The 17,237-nt window shown below is 39.4% G+C and overlaps 1 protein-coding gene across 2 annotated transcripts in view; it reads left to right on the top strand.

Moving 5' to 3' along the window:
* The first annotated feature begins 3,680 nt into the window (after positions 1-3,680).
* Wtap (WT1 associated protein) overlaps positions 3,681-17,237 on the top strand; it is a 29,943-nt gene continuing 16,386 nt past the window's right edge. Inside the window, exons 1-3 of one of the 2 annotated variants that reach the window (XM_027939422.2) lie at positions 3,681-3,856; positions 11,816-11,853; positions 15,060-15,115. In XM_027939422.2, coding sequence (XP_027795223.1) covers positions 11,824-11,853; positions 15,060-15,115 — 86 coding nt within the window. In that variant the 5' untranslated portion in view covers positions 3,681-3,856; positions 11,816-11,823. Of the gene's footprint in view, positions 3,857-3,997; positions 4,102-11,815; positions 11,854-15,059; positions 15,116-17,237 lie in introns of those variants that run through there. The other variant, XM_027939421.2, reaches the window with a different exon arrangement.

The following is a 17,237-nucleotide window of genomic DNA, read 5'->3' as shown; positions in this document are numbered from 1 at the left end:
CTGAACCCAGGAGAGTATCTGGAACCACTACCAGCTTCTTCAACTACCAAATTGGGACCATCTCCAGTCTGCCTGAATTTCTTGGGTGTCAATACCAAAGGTTAGACTATTGCTATTGTCTTTTTTTTTTTTTTCTTTTAAAAAGTCTTACAATAACTGAATGTTTGTTTCCTCCCTGAACTTCCTGTGTGAAAACCCTAACCCTCAATGTGATGGGTTTGAATGTGGAGGTCTTGGAGAGGATCAGGTCATAAGGGTGGAGCTCTCATGAATGAGATTACTGCTCTTATAAAAAGGGACTCGAAGAGTTCTCTCATACTCTTTCTGCCAAATTAAGATAGGAGAAATCAGTCATATGGAAGCCAGAAGAGAGCCCTCATCAGAACCTGACCATGCTGCACCCTAATCTCAGACTTCAGCCTCCGGAACTGTGGGGAAAAACATTCCAGGGTGACCTCAAACTTGAAGTCCTTTTGCCTCAGCTTCACAAAAAGCTGGGATTACAGGCATGTATCACCACACCGGGTTAGAGTAATAGATTTCTATTTATTTATTTATTTATTTTTGTGGTGTTGGGGATTGAATCCACAGCCTTGTGCATGCAAGGCAACACTCTACCAACTGAGCTATATCCCTAGCCCTATTTATTCTGTATTTATAACCAATTGTAGTCACCCCCTCCCCTTTTTTAATGTGGTGCTGAGATCAAACTCAATGCATCAAGTGCTCTATCACTGAGCCACAACATCAGCCTGTTATTTTCCTTATGATGCTAAAATTGCCCCAAATTCGACCTGTGGGAAGTCCTTTGAGCTGGCTCCCATGACTTTAAAATTTACAATGGCCATTGGGGATGTGGCTCAGTGGTGCAGTGCCCCTGAGTTCAATCTCCAGTACCCAATACATACATACATACATACATAAATTTACAATGGCCACTACATGTTGTACACTAATAATTCTAACCCATAACCTGTAACAAATGGCCCAAGAAATCAACCCCTTATTAACAATAACCCATCCTAAAGCCAACCTGCATCAATAAAGTCAGACTTCTAGGAAGTCAGACTGCTATCATAATAATCCAGGAAGCCAAGCAATAATGTTTATAAGAATCAGCTCAAAATGGCCAGGATTTGATTAAAAACTGTCAAATTCTCTAATTTTGTTCCCACTAGCAATTTTAATTTGTGCCCAGGCTTCCAATCAGGGAGCTGCCCTTTCCCACTGTAAATGCTTTCCCCTTCTCTGCCTGTCTGGAGCCTCTGCCAGAACCAACATGGTCCATTCCCTTACTGCCCAGCAAGCTCTCAATAAATGGCCTTTGTTTTTCATTTGGTTTGTGTATTTTCCACACTTCACTGAAATAAAATTTATGTGCAACACAATGCACCCATTTTAATGATAGTGTGATGAAGTTTGACAAATGCCTATATTGGAGGTAATGATATAGAATACACAACATATACCTGGGTAACCATAATACAGAGCATTCCATTAGCTCCCCCCTCCCCCCAGTTCCCTTATGTTCCTTTCCAATTGATTCCTCCTCTCTTTTCCTCTTAACCAACTACTGATCTGAAGTCTATTACTATGGATTAGTTTTGTCTTTTCTCCTAAATCCTGTTGACATGGCCTTGATTGCCTAAGCACTTCTTGAATTCAGGCAATAAAATGACTCATCTCCCCCAGAAGTGGAATCCAAGGAGCTCTGGATCCTTTTAGAGGGAAAGGAATGTAGCAACCAACATCTGGGTGCTAGGGTGTGCACTTGTTATCTTAGGGTGAAAACCATCTTGGTTTGCCTGGGGCAGTTTTAACCTGAAAGTTCAGTTTCCCAAGAAATCCTGGCAAACAGGACAAATGGTCACCCTTGCTTCCAAGCCATTGAAGTGCATAGAACTAGGAAATTTATGAGTTCAAGTTAGTATTTCAAATTTATTTTTAATATTAGAGATTTTTTTCCCCTGAATGTCTTTGGTCCTCTCTTTATATTGCATCTCTCTTACCCTCAAAGTCTTTTGTACATAGTAACATTAAAATACTTGTGATGTCCTATGATAGACATGATTGCAAAACCACAGCAACAATATTACTGTTATCTATAAATCATTTGAGTGAAACAAAAAGATTACTTTGTACTTCTTTTTCACCATTAGGATATGTCCTTCCATACTACCATTGTGCCAATTTAAACGTTCCAGGGAATAAGTCTTTCCTCTATGTATCTCAGGTAAGTTACTGATTTGTCTTAGTGTTAAGTTCATTTGTTTCAGTTGGCTTTCAACTTTGAGGTTTAGGTTGTTTCCTTTTTTATTTACCTTTTCGAGATGTAAAACAAAATTCAAGAACTCAAGTAAGCCTTGCTTCTAGTTCTATCCCCTGCTTTTCCCCACCACCTACTTTAGGTAATGGTTTTTATTGTTTCTAGGGTATCTTTCCAATCCCTTCTACCCAAGTATTTCTGCACCTTGCTTCATTCACTTAATGTAACCTGGGACTCATTCCAAATCAACATGTAACTGTTTCCTATTTTATGGCTGCACTGTATTTCATTGCATGGAGATACCATAGCTAAACAGTTCCCTATTACTGGACATCAAAATTATTTCCAAACTTTTGCTTTCTCTGTCACTGCAAATTAACCTTGTGTCCATGTTGCCATTTGTGGAAGTGTATCTTCAAAACAAAGGATTTGAATAAGAATTAGAAGGTATGGGGTAAATGCACATGTAATTTTGGTACTCCACAAGGCTTGCATAATTTTTCCATTTCACCATGAAACGATTTTAATGTGTATTTCCATTATATCCTTTTATGTTTAAGGACACCGCCCCCCCCTTTCTTCTGATAGTCATCTGTTTTGCGTTCTTCCCCACTTTCTTCTTCCTTTGGTTTTTGAACTCTTTTCGGCTTTCAACGAGTTTCTGTGATGTAAATTGCAAATATTTTCTCCATACTGGCAGATTATATCCTTTGACCATCTGGAGGATGCTTAGTCTTATCCTTATTAAAAAAATCACTCCGGGGCACCTTCCTTGGGGATGAATACTTCAGGTACAGTCGGTTAAGCAGACCAATGCTGAGGATTCCCTGGCCCCTCTAGAAAGCGGTAGGGCTTCGCTTTACAGGTAACACCGTGGTTCCTGCTCAGCCGCCCAGGCGGCGCTCAGGGTCTGGCGCAAGGGAGCGCATGGAGGTAAGGGCTCGTTTTATCAGGTTCTTTAAGGCCTCCCAGGATTCGCCGTCTCCTTTCAGAGTTTACAGGGTGTCCCCGGAGGGACCGTCACGTCCTTCCTCCACTAGGGAGCAAACAATAGCGCCTGGCTTTCGCCTCCAGAGATATCCAGGCGAGACGGACCAAAGGCCAGGAGGCTGCTGCCGCGGCGAGGAGAGGGCGCAGTCCCCGGGTGCCTTGGAGTGTGCCCGCCCACGCCGGGTTCCAGCGGCTGCACCTGGTCCTCCGCGCGGAAGCATCGCCTTTCATAACGAGCGCAAAGAGCGGCCAATCACGCGCCGCCTTCGCCAGATCCCTCCGCTCGAGGCCGCGCCGCAGTCGCAGGTGGCCCCGGCGAGCGCGTCCGGCGGCGGCCGCCGTCCCGTGATGCCTCGCGGCTGACCTCCGACCTCGGCGGCCCGCCCCGCGCTCCGGCCGCTTCTCTCCCCGCCCCCACGGAGCTAGCTGAGCCCCGGCGGCCGCGGGGCGCGCGCCGCACTCCGGGAAGGGCCGGGGCGTGGCGCGGGGGTGCAGCTGCTCCTTTACGGCTCGAGGCCCCGCTCCGGCCAGGCGGACGGCCGGCCTCTCACGTCTTTTCCGTCCCGGCGGGGCCGGCCGCGGCCAAGAGGCGACTCCTCGGTGAGCGGCCCGGGCGATGCTGGCGGGAGGCTGCGGCGGCGGCGCGTTTGGGCTGGCGGCGGGGCGGGGCGGGGCGGAGCGGGGCCGGCGGCGGGGCGGGGCGGGGCCGGCGGCGGGGCCGGGTTTCCTCCCTCAGCGCCATTTTGTGGCAGCGAGACCCGCAAATAAAGGGGAGCGCCGGGGCTGCGGCGGCGCGGCCTCGGCCCTTGTGACTGGCGGCGCCCGCGCGGCCGCGGCCTGGAGAGGTAGGTGCGGGCGGGCGGCGAAGCGGCCGCGGGGCCCCGGGACGGCGGCGCGGCCGCCCCCAGCCGGGAAGCTGGGCGCAGGGCCCGCGGGGCGCCTCGGGCCCTCCGCGCCGGCCTCGGGTTGCGGAGGCCGCGGTGCGCGGTACCGGCGGCCGGGAGATCGCGGGCCGTGCCGTGCCGTCCCCGTCCCCCCCACCGCTCGCTCGGCGGGACTTGCGAGGGTTGCACCGCACTGGCGGGTCTGCCGGGTTCCGCGCCGCGCGCCGGCTTGTCACTGCGGCCGCCTGCCCCGCGGACTCCTTCCCTGAGCGAGGGCGCGTCCGTGAGGGGCCGGCGGCCTGACAGCGCGGGAGGTGGTCGTGCACCTCGCTCGCGTCCCGGTCCCTGCGGGGCTGCTGTTGGGCGGTGTTCAGGCCGCCCCCCGTAAGTCAGCGCCCTCGGCGGAAAAGCCCCAGCTCCGGTCTGTTGAAGAAGAAAGTCAGTTCATTTGCTGGATCTCGGAGGATCATTAAAGTCTTCACTGGTTGACAAATATAAAAGGGTTCTTTCGCCCGGTAGGAAAGTACTTGGTCGAGCACCCCGGAGGCGTGAGTTGTTTGCGCTTCGCCTAGCTTTTCATTAGCGATTTCCGTTGCCTTGGAAGAGCAGTGCAAGTCACAGATCTGTCATCACGATTTTACCCGTTTTTTTGTTTTTTTAATTTTAAAAATTTGACCCTTAAGTTCTCCACGATAGGTAAACATGTAGACATTTAAAATCCCATTTAAAAAATTGTGGGGAAATATTTTTAAGATTGCTAAATTTTACTTACATTTTAATTCATTCAGTAGTATATGATTAGGCAAATTGGGGAAAGATTGCAGTTCATCAGTTAACATTGCGATGTGGTTGAGGTTAACTTCCTGAAGGGTTAATTAAGATAGGTGTGTTTTAAGAATGCTTTTAGATCTTCCCAATCTTAAGCGGATGGCTAAGCGGATCAGTACTTGCACACACCTTTCAGTGCCAAAGGAAACTACCAAATTTTCTGCTTCCTAAAGCATGAACTATAGTAGATATGGAAATAAAAGTTGTAACAATTATGTTTGTACAGTACATCACAACTTTGAAGGTCTCTTGTGTCTTGAAGGTCTCTTGTGTCTTGAATGTATATAGTATAGAATCGCCTTGAAAATATTGTTTAAGTTGCAATCTTGATAATTACTGTATAATGCAGTTGTATTTGAATCTTGCTCTTTGGAAGTTTATGTAGGTGAGTCCTTTATCAAAACAAGACTTAGATAGCATTTTGATTTTATTCTTCTCATTTTTTAAAATTATCTCCCACTTTCCTGCCTGTAAATAATTTTTATTTCTTGCAATTGCTAAGCATGGAGAAAACTTTTAAAAATATTTCTATGCTAGTATAATCCATTGGTTATATTAGAGTGTTCCATCAGACTAGAATTCAGTATTATAAATGTTTTTTGCCTTTTTTTTTTTTTTTTTGTAGATGGACACAATACCTTCATTTTATTTATTTTTATGTGGTCTAAAGATTGAACCCAGTGTCTCATACTTAGGCAAGCACTCTAACATTGAGCTACAGAAGAACAGCCTTGTTCTTCGATTTTGGGGATATATTTTATGGGATTTACTTTCATTTACTGAATGCTTGTTGACGTTTTCTTTTATGTTCATGTTTTATTTATAAATCCTTGTACGTATAGCATTTTTATGGTACTGAAAGCATTTAGATTTGTAGCATTTGTGAGGCAGAAGAAGTTGGTATCTTCATTTATGCTGTTTTGGAAACTATACCCCATAGAGCTAAGTGATTTGCTCAAGATCACACACATGACTGACTGATAGAATAAGGAAGTTAAGAATTCCTGACTTTATGCTACATTGCTAAAGCTATCAGATGGTTGATTGCTTGCAACCAATTATGGTTTGTTTCAGTGATTCACATGCTTTTTCTAACTAAAGGTACATAGATTGGTGTTTGCTGCTGTACAGAGAGAACTGAGTTTCCTGCCTTAGGATCTAATGCTAAGAGCCAGGAAACCGTGGGATTTGGCATACTAGGCACCCGACTAACCAAAACTGAGCTCTTTTGGTTATGTTTTGGTTATAACCAAAACTATGCTGTTTCTCTGTGTGAAGGTTTCAAGAATAAAAGTTGATTATGACATTATAAATTTGAGATATTACCTCCTAAGTATCTACATAAATAACCTTTATAGATAGTTTTAAAATCAATCATCTTAGACTTTTAAAAGGTAGCCAGATTGGCTATTTTGCTTTTCATTCTCTACCCCAGCTAAGCTTAATGGTTATTGAGGATGGGGGAGTGGGCCGTGTATCCATCTTCATTAGTTACCAACTTTTGAGAGGCACTGAATTTAGGGCCCATGCCCCCAATTTAATGGCTGATTTAATTTGAGCAAATCACCTAATGACTCAGTCATTTCCATCCTGGAAAATGGGGACTAACTTTTGAGTTTGAAGAGTTGTGATTATTAAATAAGTCTGACTCATAAGTACTGAGTGTATATTCTTCAAGATTCAGGATTCAACTTTGACTCCAAATGGTGTTTCAGTCATTCTATTTTTCTGATGGGAGAATAGTTTGTTCTTAGAACTTTGTATAATCTTTTGTCTTTATGTATCTAGAATTGACTTTAGATGGTTATTGTGCTTGTTAGTCTAAAAAACTTGAGGAATAATAAATTTGTTAGCATACTCATACATTATGAATGTTAACATTTAAGGATCATTTTCTGTTTTGACTGAATAGTTGAACATTGTAGATGTTTAAAAATTTTAAATTTTTTGTAATTCACCTTTTGTTACAGTGTGCATTTAAATCCATCTATGTGGTATATCGTGAACTCTTGGGGAAAGATTGACTTACCATCAACTAGAGTTAAGGAAATATTTTCTTGCAAATGCTGAGGCTCTAAATTTCCCAAATCAGATTACCTTATATACAAGGAATAACCTGTGATTCTAAGAGTTGATTTATGAAGAATGTTTATATGAAACAGATAATTATCCCTGACTTATATTGCAAATTTAAGATTTTTTTTTTTTTGGTGCTGGGGATTGAACCCAGAGCCTTGTGCATGCAAGGCAAGCACTCTACCAACTGAGCTATATCCCCAGCCCTAAGATATTTTTATAAAGAAAAATTTGGATAGCATTCAATTCTAAAATCTGCCCAACATAAACTTTTTATGGTGTTTTTTTGTTTGTACTGGAGTTGAACCCAGGGGCACTTTTACCACTGAGCTATATCCCCAGCCCATTGTATTTTTATATTTATAGATTTTTTTTTTTAGTTGTAGATGGATACAATATCTTTATTTTCATGTGGTGCTGAGGTTCTAACCCAATTCCTCACACATACTAGGCAAGTGCTCTACCACTGAGCCACAATCCCAGCCCCCTATTTTTTATTTTGAGATAGGATTTTACCAAGTTGTCCAGGCTGACCTTAAATTTGAGATTCTCTTGCTTCAGCCTCCTGAATTGCTGGCATTATAGGCTGGTGCTTCTGTATCCAGCCTAACATCAGATTTTTTTTTTTTTTTTAAGAGAAATGAACATAAACCAATATTAGATATTTAAATAATTGGCTTTTTAAGAATTCTGAAAATTAGAAATCATCAAGAATAATTCTGTGAAAGAAACAGGAAGGCCATTTTTGGGGGAAGGAAGGTTACTAAGGATTTAACCCAGGAGTACTTTACTATTCAGCTACATTCTCCAGCCCTTTTTATTTTTTATTTTGAAACAGGGTCTCACTAAGTTGCTTAGGGTCTTGCTAGGTAGCTGAGGCTGGCCTTGAATTTGCAGTCCTCCTTTATCAGCCTCCAGAGTTGCTGGGATTTCAGGTATGTACCACCACAGCCAGCCCAGGAAGACTTTTTGATTGTTCTTGTCCATTTGTGAATGAGAGTCTTGTGGTTTTTTGTGGGGGGCCATGCTGATAATCTTTTTTGAGATAAGGAGCTAAGGCTTAGAGGTTCTATTCCTTTTTTGTTTGTTTTCCAAGTTTAATGTCCTTTCCTAGAAAACCAAGGTTATCAATTTCCTTCATATGTTTTCTAGTCATTTATTTATATATTGTAGTACCAGGTATTGAACCCAGGGCAGTTTACTACTGACATACCTAATTAAAACTTCCTAGGGAAAGTGTTGGGTTGTAGGGGTATATAATAAAGTTTAAACTAGAATTTATATGGAATAACATTCATGATACTTAAGGATTTTTTGTTTTTATTTTTTGGTATCAGGGATTGAACCCAGGGGCGCTTAACCACTGAGCTGCATTCCTAGCCATCTTTTTATATTTTATTTAGAGAGAGGGTTTCGCAGAATTGCTTAGGGTTTTGCTAAGTTTCTGGGGCTGGCTTTGAACTTTCTATCCTCTTGCCTCAGCCTTTCCAACTGCTGGGATTACAGGTGTGCGCCACTATGCCTACTGATACTTAAGTTTTATAACCAAAATCCTACATACCAAGTTGGTAAGGTGCCTGGTAACTAGATAACAGGTAGGCTACCTAGTCTTAGTAATAAATTTAGCTGTTTTTAAACTGTGACTCATATAATTCTGCCACAGTACTTATTATATTAAGGTCTGTTTTATCAGTTGCAAAATTTTATGTAATGATCACCAGCACCACTTAAAAAAAAATGTGTAATGGTCGGGTCATCTTGGTTAATTCTGGAAGATAATTAGTTTGGCTTATTTAAATAAGTTCACCTTTATGATTTTACTACTAACAGAAGCATATTCATTTGTTTATACTTTCAAGTAACATGCTTTAGTGCCCGGTAGGCAATAGGACATCAGTGAATGAAACAATTCTGCCATTATAGAGCATATTATAATTTCAGGAAATAGGAGGTAAGCATAAAAAATGTCAGGTTGCAATAAAAATTATGAAGAAAAATGAAGGTTAATAGAAGGGGGGATACCAAAAACTGGATATGTAGTAGTTTGAGTGAGATGGGAAGCCTTTAGATTTTTGGGTTTTGCTACTCTACCTTCCACCCCTGCATTCCAAAATGGGAATTGTTCCAAGGGCCTTGTGAATGCTAAGCTCTTAGGAGCTATACCACTGAACCACCCCCTACTCTACCTCTTTTTCTTCTATTATATAAAGTACTGGGGATCCAGCCTAGGACCTTGTGCAAGGTAGGCAAGTGCTCAAACACTGAGCTATATCCCCAGCCCTTTTTCAATTTTGAGACAGAAGTCTTACTAAGTTGCCCAGGATGGCCTCAAACTTGTGATCCTCTTTCCTCAGCCTCCTGGGTTGCTGGGATCATAGGTGTGAGATAGCTCACCCAGTCTGAATTAAACATATTTAGTGTGTGTCTATGTGTCACTATTCTGGTTAAATCTTAAAGGCTTCCCATCAACCTCTGCGGTGTAGGAGACCCTGAAAGGCTGGGTGCAGTGGTGCACATCTTCAATCCTACCTGCTTAGGAGGTTGAGGCAGGAGGATCGAAAGTTCAAGCAAATAAATAAATAAATAAGCACAGTTCAAATTGTTAAAATTGTGGGTGATTTTTTTTTTAAATTAAAGAGGTTCTTTACATTTACTTACTACATTTTTCTGTGAACAAATGTAAAATTACAAGGAGGTGCCAGGCTTGATTTCTGTTATAAGATTTTGTAGTCTAGTGGAGGGAAGATATTATAATCATGCAAAAATAGAAGCAGTTAGATCTTTGTGCAGATAAACATAGTGAGGGTTTCCTCAATGATTGGAATGAGTGATTGCTATCAGATTAGGATAGTCACTAAGCAACTTTCTGTAACTATAGCATAGTTTATAAACTGTGCAACAAAGGCTGTAAAGTTGGTAGTGATGCTTTAAAGAAAAAATAAAAATAGTATATATTATGGAAATATGGTCATGACTACATAGGAGAGAAAAACTTGATTAAAGAAAAAAACCAAAATGTAGGACCAGGCAAGAAGGTATGTACCTATAGTCTCTTGAAAGTTTATGCCCGCCCCCCTTCTGGTACAGGGGATTGAATACAGTGCCTCGCTGATGCTAGGTAAGCACTCTACAACTGAGTTACACCCCAAACCACATATAAAGATTTTTTCTAAAGAGAAGAATGAAAGTAGTAATTTATGATATGGTCAGTGTATGATTTTCTTCCCCTCAAACATCGAGTTCTGAAAAACAGGGTTTAATGATGATATGATTAGAATATCTTGACTATATATAGAGTTGGGATTTTGTGTATAAATAGTACTAGAAAATAATCTTGAGGAATCCCAAATATTCACTAAGAAATGAAATACCTTTTTAAAAAATTCACCTAAACATAATTTTTTAAATTACATCTCTAGTATTTTAGAGTTATACTAAATGTGAGTAAGTAATTTAAACTGGATAAAAATATTTTAAAATTTAAGAGAACAGTCATGAACCGGCTGTTACAAATAATACCTAGGAATAACAAAATTAGCTTGTCTTCTGATTAAATTTCAATATTAGGAAGTAGCAGAAGTGTTTGCAATATAAGAGCTAATTTCTTAGTTGGTATAAAATATATTTCAAACTCAATTAAGATGTTTGTTAACAAACGGTACAGGAACGCAAACTGATTCAATATTTTAATGCTTATATAATTCATATGAACATTTTATTGGGTTAAGTTATTCTATCACATATACCTTTTTTCCAGCCTTGTATTTCCTTCCTCCCTCCCTCCCTTCGTAATGTGGTGCTGAGAATCGAACCTAGTGCCTCACATGTGTGAGGCAGACGCTCTACCACTGAGCTGCAGCCCCAGCCCTCAGCCTTGTATTTTAAGACATTATTTGAAGTATGTCTGTTATACATTTCTTTCTCTCCTTCCCCCTTCAGTTTCTTTTTTTTAGTTTTTGAATTTGTGTTTAACAAGTAATGACTGCTATTGGCCTCATTCTAAAAGACAGCATTATACAGTGGTTCTGCAGTTAAATTCATTATTTATCTTTAAGGCAGCATGGTTAAGTGAATTTTGTATAAATATATTTGAAGAGCTATTTTTCAATCATTTTGTGGAATTAGTGTAGAAATGATTTCATTAGGTATAAACATGTATTTCAAAACACATACATAGAAAGATAGCAGGTGTATGTGACACTGGAAAGTAGTGAATCATAATAGTATAATAAATTCTACCTTGCTATACAACATAATTCTGTAAAAGGAAAGGCTTGGAAACTGATACTACCCACCCTTCTCTATTCCTACAGCAACATGTGTAGGTGATTGCCTGTGGTCAGTGTCTGATTTGAGCAGTTACCACTTCTGCTTTCACTGGAGGTTGGGGTGGGGGAGTTGTTAAGATCGCAGTGCAAAGTTGTATTTCTCTTGATCCTTTTTCTCAACATCAAAAGGATTCATTCCTTTGTTATAGGGAATTATTAAAAATTAACCAATAACCATGATAATGGAGACAATAATGGAGCTCATTAACAAAGAGAAAATTGGGTGTAGGGTATACAGGAATTCTAATATCTTTCCACTTTTTTTATAAATTAAAACTGTTCTAAAATAAAAGGTTTATTTAAATTAAAAAATGCTAATGATTTAACCAAATCTTAGTTTACTAATAAATTGCTTTGAAAGAGTGTTTTTTGTTCCACTTTAATTGGAAGATATTCGATTGAACCTCTTTTCCCCAACTTTTAATTTTTTAAAATGTTTTTAGGATTCAAGATGACCAACGAAGAACCTCTTCCAAAAAAGGTATGTTTTCTCAGCAGTATTTTTTTAAATTTTATTTTAGTTGTAGATGAACACAATATCTTTATCTTTTTATTTATTTATTAATGTGATGCTGAGGATTGAACCCAGTACCTTAGGCATGAGGTGGTGAGTGCCCTACTACTGAGCCACAACCCCAGCCCTCTCAGCAGTTTGTAAGCACTTATTTTTTAATAATAGAGTTTAAAGGACTCTTCTGTATTGTTTGCTTGTATTTTTACTCCCTTTCCTTTGTAACAATAATAGCAACTGGGCCATAGGGGGATGCAGTGTGCTAGCTAATTGTATCTTACATACACTCTATATTTAGACTATTTGTAGCTTTTGAAAAACATCTTGATAAAATTTCCATCTTTCTCTTTCACTATATGTATGTGTATGTATCGTACTTAATAAGTAATATATAATGTATAATAAGTAAATGTATCTGAAAAAGCTATTTTTGAAATACAGATTATTCTGTGGCATACAATTAGTGTAGAAATATTTTCATTGGGTATGTACTTAATAAGTAATCACTGCTATTGGCCTTCATTCTAAAAGTCAGCATTATATAGTGGTTCTCCACTTGAATTCATTATTTATCTTTAATGAAAAATGGTTAAGTTACACACATACACAATGTCAATAAAAAAAGGTTACTTTTCAAGTTCCCATATTGTTCCTTTCTCCTAATTTAAATCCCCATTATCAGAATTAAAAATTACTTCTATATATTTTTTAAGATTATAGCTAGCCATTCCCTCTGAAGTTGTTTTTTTTTTTTTTAAAGATAGAGAGAGAGAGAGAATTTTTTTTTTTTAATATTTATTTTTTAGTTTTCGGCGGACACAACATCTTTGTATGTGGTGCTGAGAATCGAACCCCGGGCCGCACGCATGCCAGGCGAGCACGCTACCGCTTGAGCCACATCCCCAGCCCTGAAGTTGTTTTTTAACTTGAATTTTTCCCTGTTTTCTATCCCTACCTTAACTGATTTTAGACACTATTGCCTATAATCTGTATACATACACACACAATGAGTGTTACAAAAGAGTAACATAAATTCTAGGAGAAATTTAGGATTCAGTTGGTAATGTAGGGTATTTGCTTATTAAATAGTTAATACTTTAGTGCACAACTTAGATAATGTGTCATAGAAATTTCTATCCTAAGTTTTGGAATCACATTATTCACAAAATTAATAAAGAATTATATTGTTTTACTTTTTTGTGGGGGGAGGTACTGGGGATTGAACTCGGGCTCTCAACCACCCAGCCATATCCCCAGCCCTTTTTTGTATTTTATTTAGAGACAGGTTCTCACAGAGCTGCTTAGCACCTTGCTGTTGTTGAGGCTGGCTTCAAACTCCTCCTGTCTCAGCATCAGGAGCCACTGGATGTTTGTTTTAATTTCTTTGGGATACATAATGTTACTCCTTTGTAGCCATACGCACCCCTTCCCTCCAGCTCTAACACCACCACCCCCAACTCCTAACTTGCGTTCCCTTCCTATGTTACATAAAGGAAATCGTGCAGTATATAATTTGAGATTATTTTTTCACCCAGCATAATTTTCTTAGGATTTATTCAAGTTGTTTTATGTATCAGTGGTTTATTTGTTTATTCCTAAATGGTATTCCATAGAGTGGATGTATCAATAGTTTAACAAACATCTTCCTTTTGAAAAACACTTGGGTAGTTTCCAGTTTGGGGCTTTATTTATTTATTTTTTTCTTTTTTGGTAGTTGTAGATGGACAGAATGCTTCATTTTATTTGTTTTTATTTTTATGTGGTGCTGAGGATTGAACCCAGTGCATCACACATGCCAGGCAAGCGCTCTGCCACTGAGCTCCAGCCCCAGCCCCAGCCCAGTTTGGGGCTGTTTTAAAGCTGCCATGAATATTTGTTTTAATTTCTTTGGGATACATGCTTAAGAATGCAACTGCTGGGTCACATGGCGCATTGTGTTTAGTTTTTGTTGTCTTTGTTTTTGTTTTTGTATTTTTAGTTTTAAAAAGAACTGTGTGGTTGTGCATGCCTGTAATACCAGCTGCTCAGGAGGCTAATATAAGAGAATCCCAAGTTCAAGGCCATCCTGGGCAGTTTAGCAGGATCATATCTCAAAAATGAAAATTATAAAGAGTACTTACCTATCAAATGTGAGGCCCTGGTTTTGATTCTAGTACCACATGAATAAAGAAACAAACAGAACCAGCTATTTTTCATGGTGGGCATTACCATTTTGCTTGCTTTTTTTTTTTTTTTTTTGCACCAGGGATTAAACCCATGGGCATTTCAACCACTGAACCACATCCCCAACCCATTTTTTTATTTTGAGATAGGGCCTTGCTAAGTTTCTGTGGCTGACTTTGAACTTACTGTCCTCTTGCCTCAGCCCTCCCAGCTGCTGTGATTACGGGTGTGCCCCACTGTACGTGGCCCATTTTTTCTTCTCACCAGCAATGTATGAAATTTCAGTTTCTCCAAATCTTCACCAGCAATTGTTTTTACCACTTTTTTTTTAAAGCCATTTTAATCAATGTGTAGTGATTCCTCATTGGAATTTTAATTTGCATTTCCGTAATGATGATGCATATTAAGATACCAAATAGTGCTGGGCCCAGTGGCCCCAATATATTTTTAAAAAAATAAATGACAGCGGAATGTATTACAATTCATATTACACCTATACAGTGCAATTTTTCATATCTCTGGTTTTTATAAAGTATGTTCACACCAATTCGTGTTTTCATACATGTACTTTGGATAATGATGTCTATCACATTCCACCATCATTGCTAACCCCCTGCCCCATCCCTTCCCTTCCACCCCTCTGGCAGTGGCCCAATCTTTAATTCTTGTTACTTGAGTGTCTGAAGCAGTAAGATTGCAAGTTCAAGGCTACCCTCAGTAACTTAGCAAGTCCCTACGTACTTTAGCAAGACCCTGTCTCAAATATAAAGGGTTGGGGATGAGACTTGGTGGTAAAGCACTATTGGGTTCAATCCCCAGTAACCCCACCCCCCAAAAAAAGATACCAGATAGTTTGCCTTTTTAAAATTACTGTACTTTGGAAAATATGATAATAACTACTTAGCATTATAAGTCTTGATGTTTTATAGGTCTCATTATAGAGCTCCTTTTGGGAATAACTGTGTATTTTCAGGAAGAGCAGCACTCAGTTCATTTTTTAATTCTCTTTATAGGTTCGACTGAGTGAAACAGACTTCAAAGTTATGGCAAGAGATGAGTTAATTCTAAGGTAAAGTGTTTTTTTAAATCCTTTCTTTAGAATGTTGTATTTTTATTCTATACTGTTATATTTATCCTTATGGCAAATATTATTTTGTTTTTAAAGTTAACATGTCCTTAAGTCATTTGATGTCTTTTTGAACATATTTACTTTGGTGTGTTTCTTCATTACATAAGGACTGAGAAACACAACACTTTATTTACAACATTAGCTTGGGTAACTTATAGACAAACATAGATAACATAGATTTTGATTTCTTTCTTTCTTTCTTTTTTTGGTAGAGGTAAAATGTTCAGAGTTTGTTACTTGGGAGGCATTTGTACTTAATGTGCATAACTTGTTGTAAGGAAAGACCTGCCTCTAATTTTCAGTATAACAAATTAAAAGCTTATTTTGATATATTTTTCTTATTGTATATTGAAAAAGTTGTTCTAAATAATGACATTCAGTTATGGAAGGAATGCATGATTTACTAATGATGGGAAGTTACTCTTCCTTCTAGGGTTGACCTTGACCAATTCATTTAACTTAATGTCCAAAGGGGTTGGATTAAATTGTTTTGAAGCTCACTTCCAGTTCTGAATTTCTGTGGGGGTTTTTTTTGGTACTGGAGATTGAACCCAGGGCCTTGTGCATGCGTGGCAAGCACTCTACCAACTGAGCTATATCCCTAGCCCACCTTATAAAAGTTTTACCAAAGGAGATTATCAAGTCCCATATTATAGTATTTAAATATAAGGAATCAAAGAATAGGATATTTTAAGTATATTCTTTATGTAAAATTATTAACCGTGGTTATTAAATTAAATACTTAAAAAGTTAGTATTTTTCAGGGCAACCACTGGAAAGTCATTGAACTCTGCTTTCCCTAGAAATTTCAAGGAATTTTTTTTTGAAGGAAGCAAGTTTAACAGCTTGAAAGCAGGGAAGAGAAAAGATGTTTTATATGTTAAGGAGCTGGATGATGAGCTTCATCCGTCTACCTTTTGAAAGACTCTTTCCAAGAGTCTGATAATTTCCTACTTTCATTTGTATTAAACTATTCTATTGTGGACTTTAAACTTTATCTTTTGCTATGTAGTCTCAGGTATAAGACAGTTTTCTGTTGAATACCTTTATCACTCTTGTCCTCTTTTGCTGAGAAAGACACCTGCTTGCGATATGATGTATCATATGTTCTCTTTTGTATTTCTGACATAGGACCTCCTTGTTTATCCCTTCTTAGGTAATTTCTCTAGTCTGCAATCCACTTTTTTTTTTTGGTACTAAGGATTGAACTCGGGGGTCACTCAACCACTGAGCCACATCCCCAGCCCTATTTTGTATTTTATTTAGAGACAGGGTCTCTCTGAGTTGCTTAACACCTCGCCAGGCTAGTTTTGAACTCATGATCCTCCTGTCTTGGCCTCCCAAGCCGCTGGGATTACAGGCATGTACCATTACACCTGGCTGTTTTTTGTTTTTATTAGTGCTGAAGATCAAGCCTGGGGCCTTGCACATATAGGAGGCAAGTGCTCTATCACTGAGCTATACCCTCATCACCGCCCCCACCTTTTTTTTTTTGGAGATTGGTTCTCCAGGCTGGCCTTGAACTTGTAGTCCTCCTGTTTTGGCCTCCTGAGTAGCTGGGATGACCTGGGATATCCTAATATTGTTTTTTTGTTTTTTTTTTACTCTTGCCCAGGTTTGCTTTGAACTTTTAGGCTCTAGTGATCCTCCTGTCTCAGCCTTCTGAGTATCTAGGATTATAGGTTTACAGTACTGTACCTGGCATGTAGTCTTTTTCTTGATTTAATATAGGAGGAAAAAACATAATAATCTTGCTGGGTGTGGTGGCACACACCTATAACGAGAAGCTGAAGTAAGATGTTTTGAAGTTAAAATAAAATTTTGGCCAGGTGTGGTAGTGCATGCCTGTAATCCCAGCAATTATAACTAAACTGTCTTTGGTGGAAGATTAGGATGAATGAAAAATTCACAATTATACATTAATGAGGTAGCAGTGGTATGTGGTGACATACAGTAGTCTGTGATTTCTGTCTTAATATGTATGGTTTTGCTTGAACATTTATATTTTTTAGTTCCTCTGAAATAGTCCCATGTATCCCCACCACCCCCTTTGATACTGGGG

Source organism: Marmota flaviventris, chromosome 6 (genome assembly GCF_047511675.1).
Source record: "Marmota flaviventris isolate mMarFla1 chromosome 6, mMarFla1.hap1, whole genome shotgun sequence".
Classification (NCBI taxonomy): Eukaryota; Metazoa; Chordata; class Mammalia; order Rodentia; family Sciuridae; genus Marmota; species Marmota flaviventris.
Note: the sequence above shows the minus strand (reverse complement) of the source record. Positions and strands in the feature narration are given on the sequence as shown.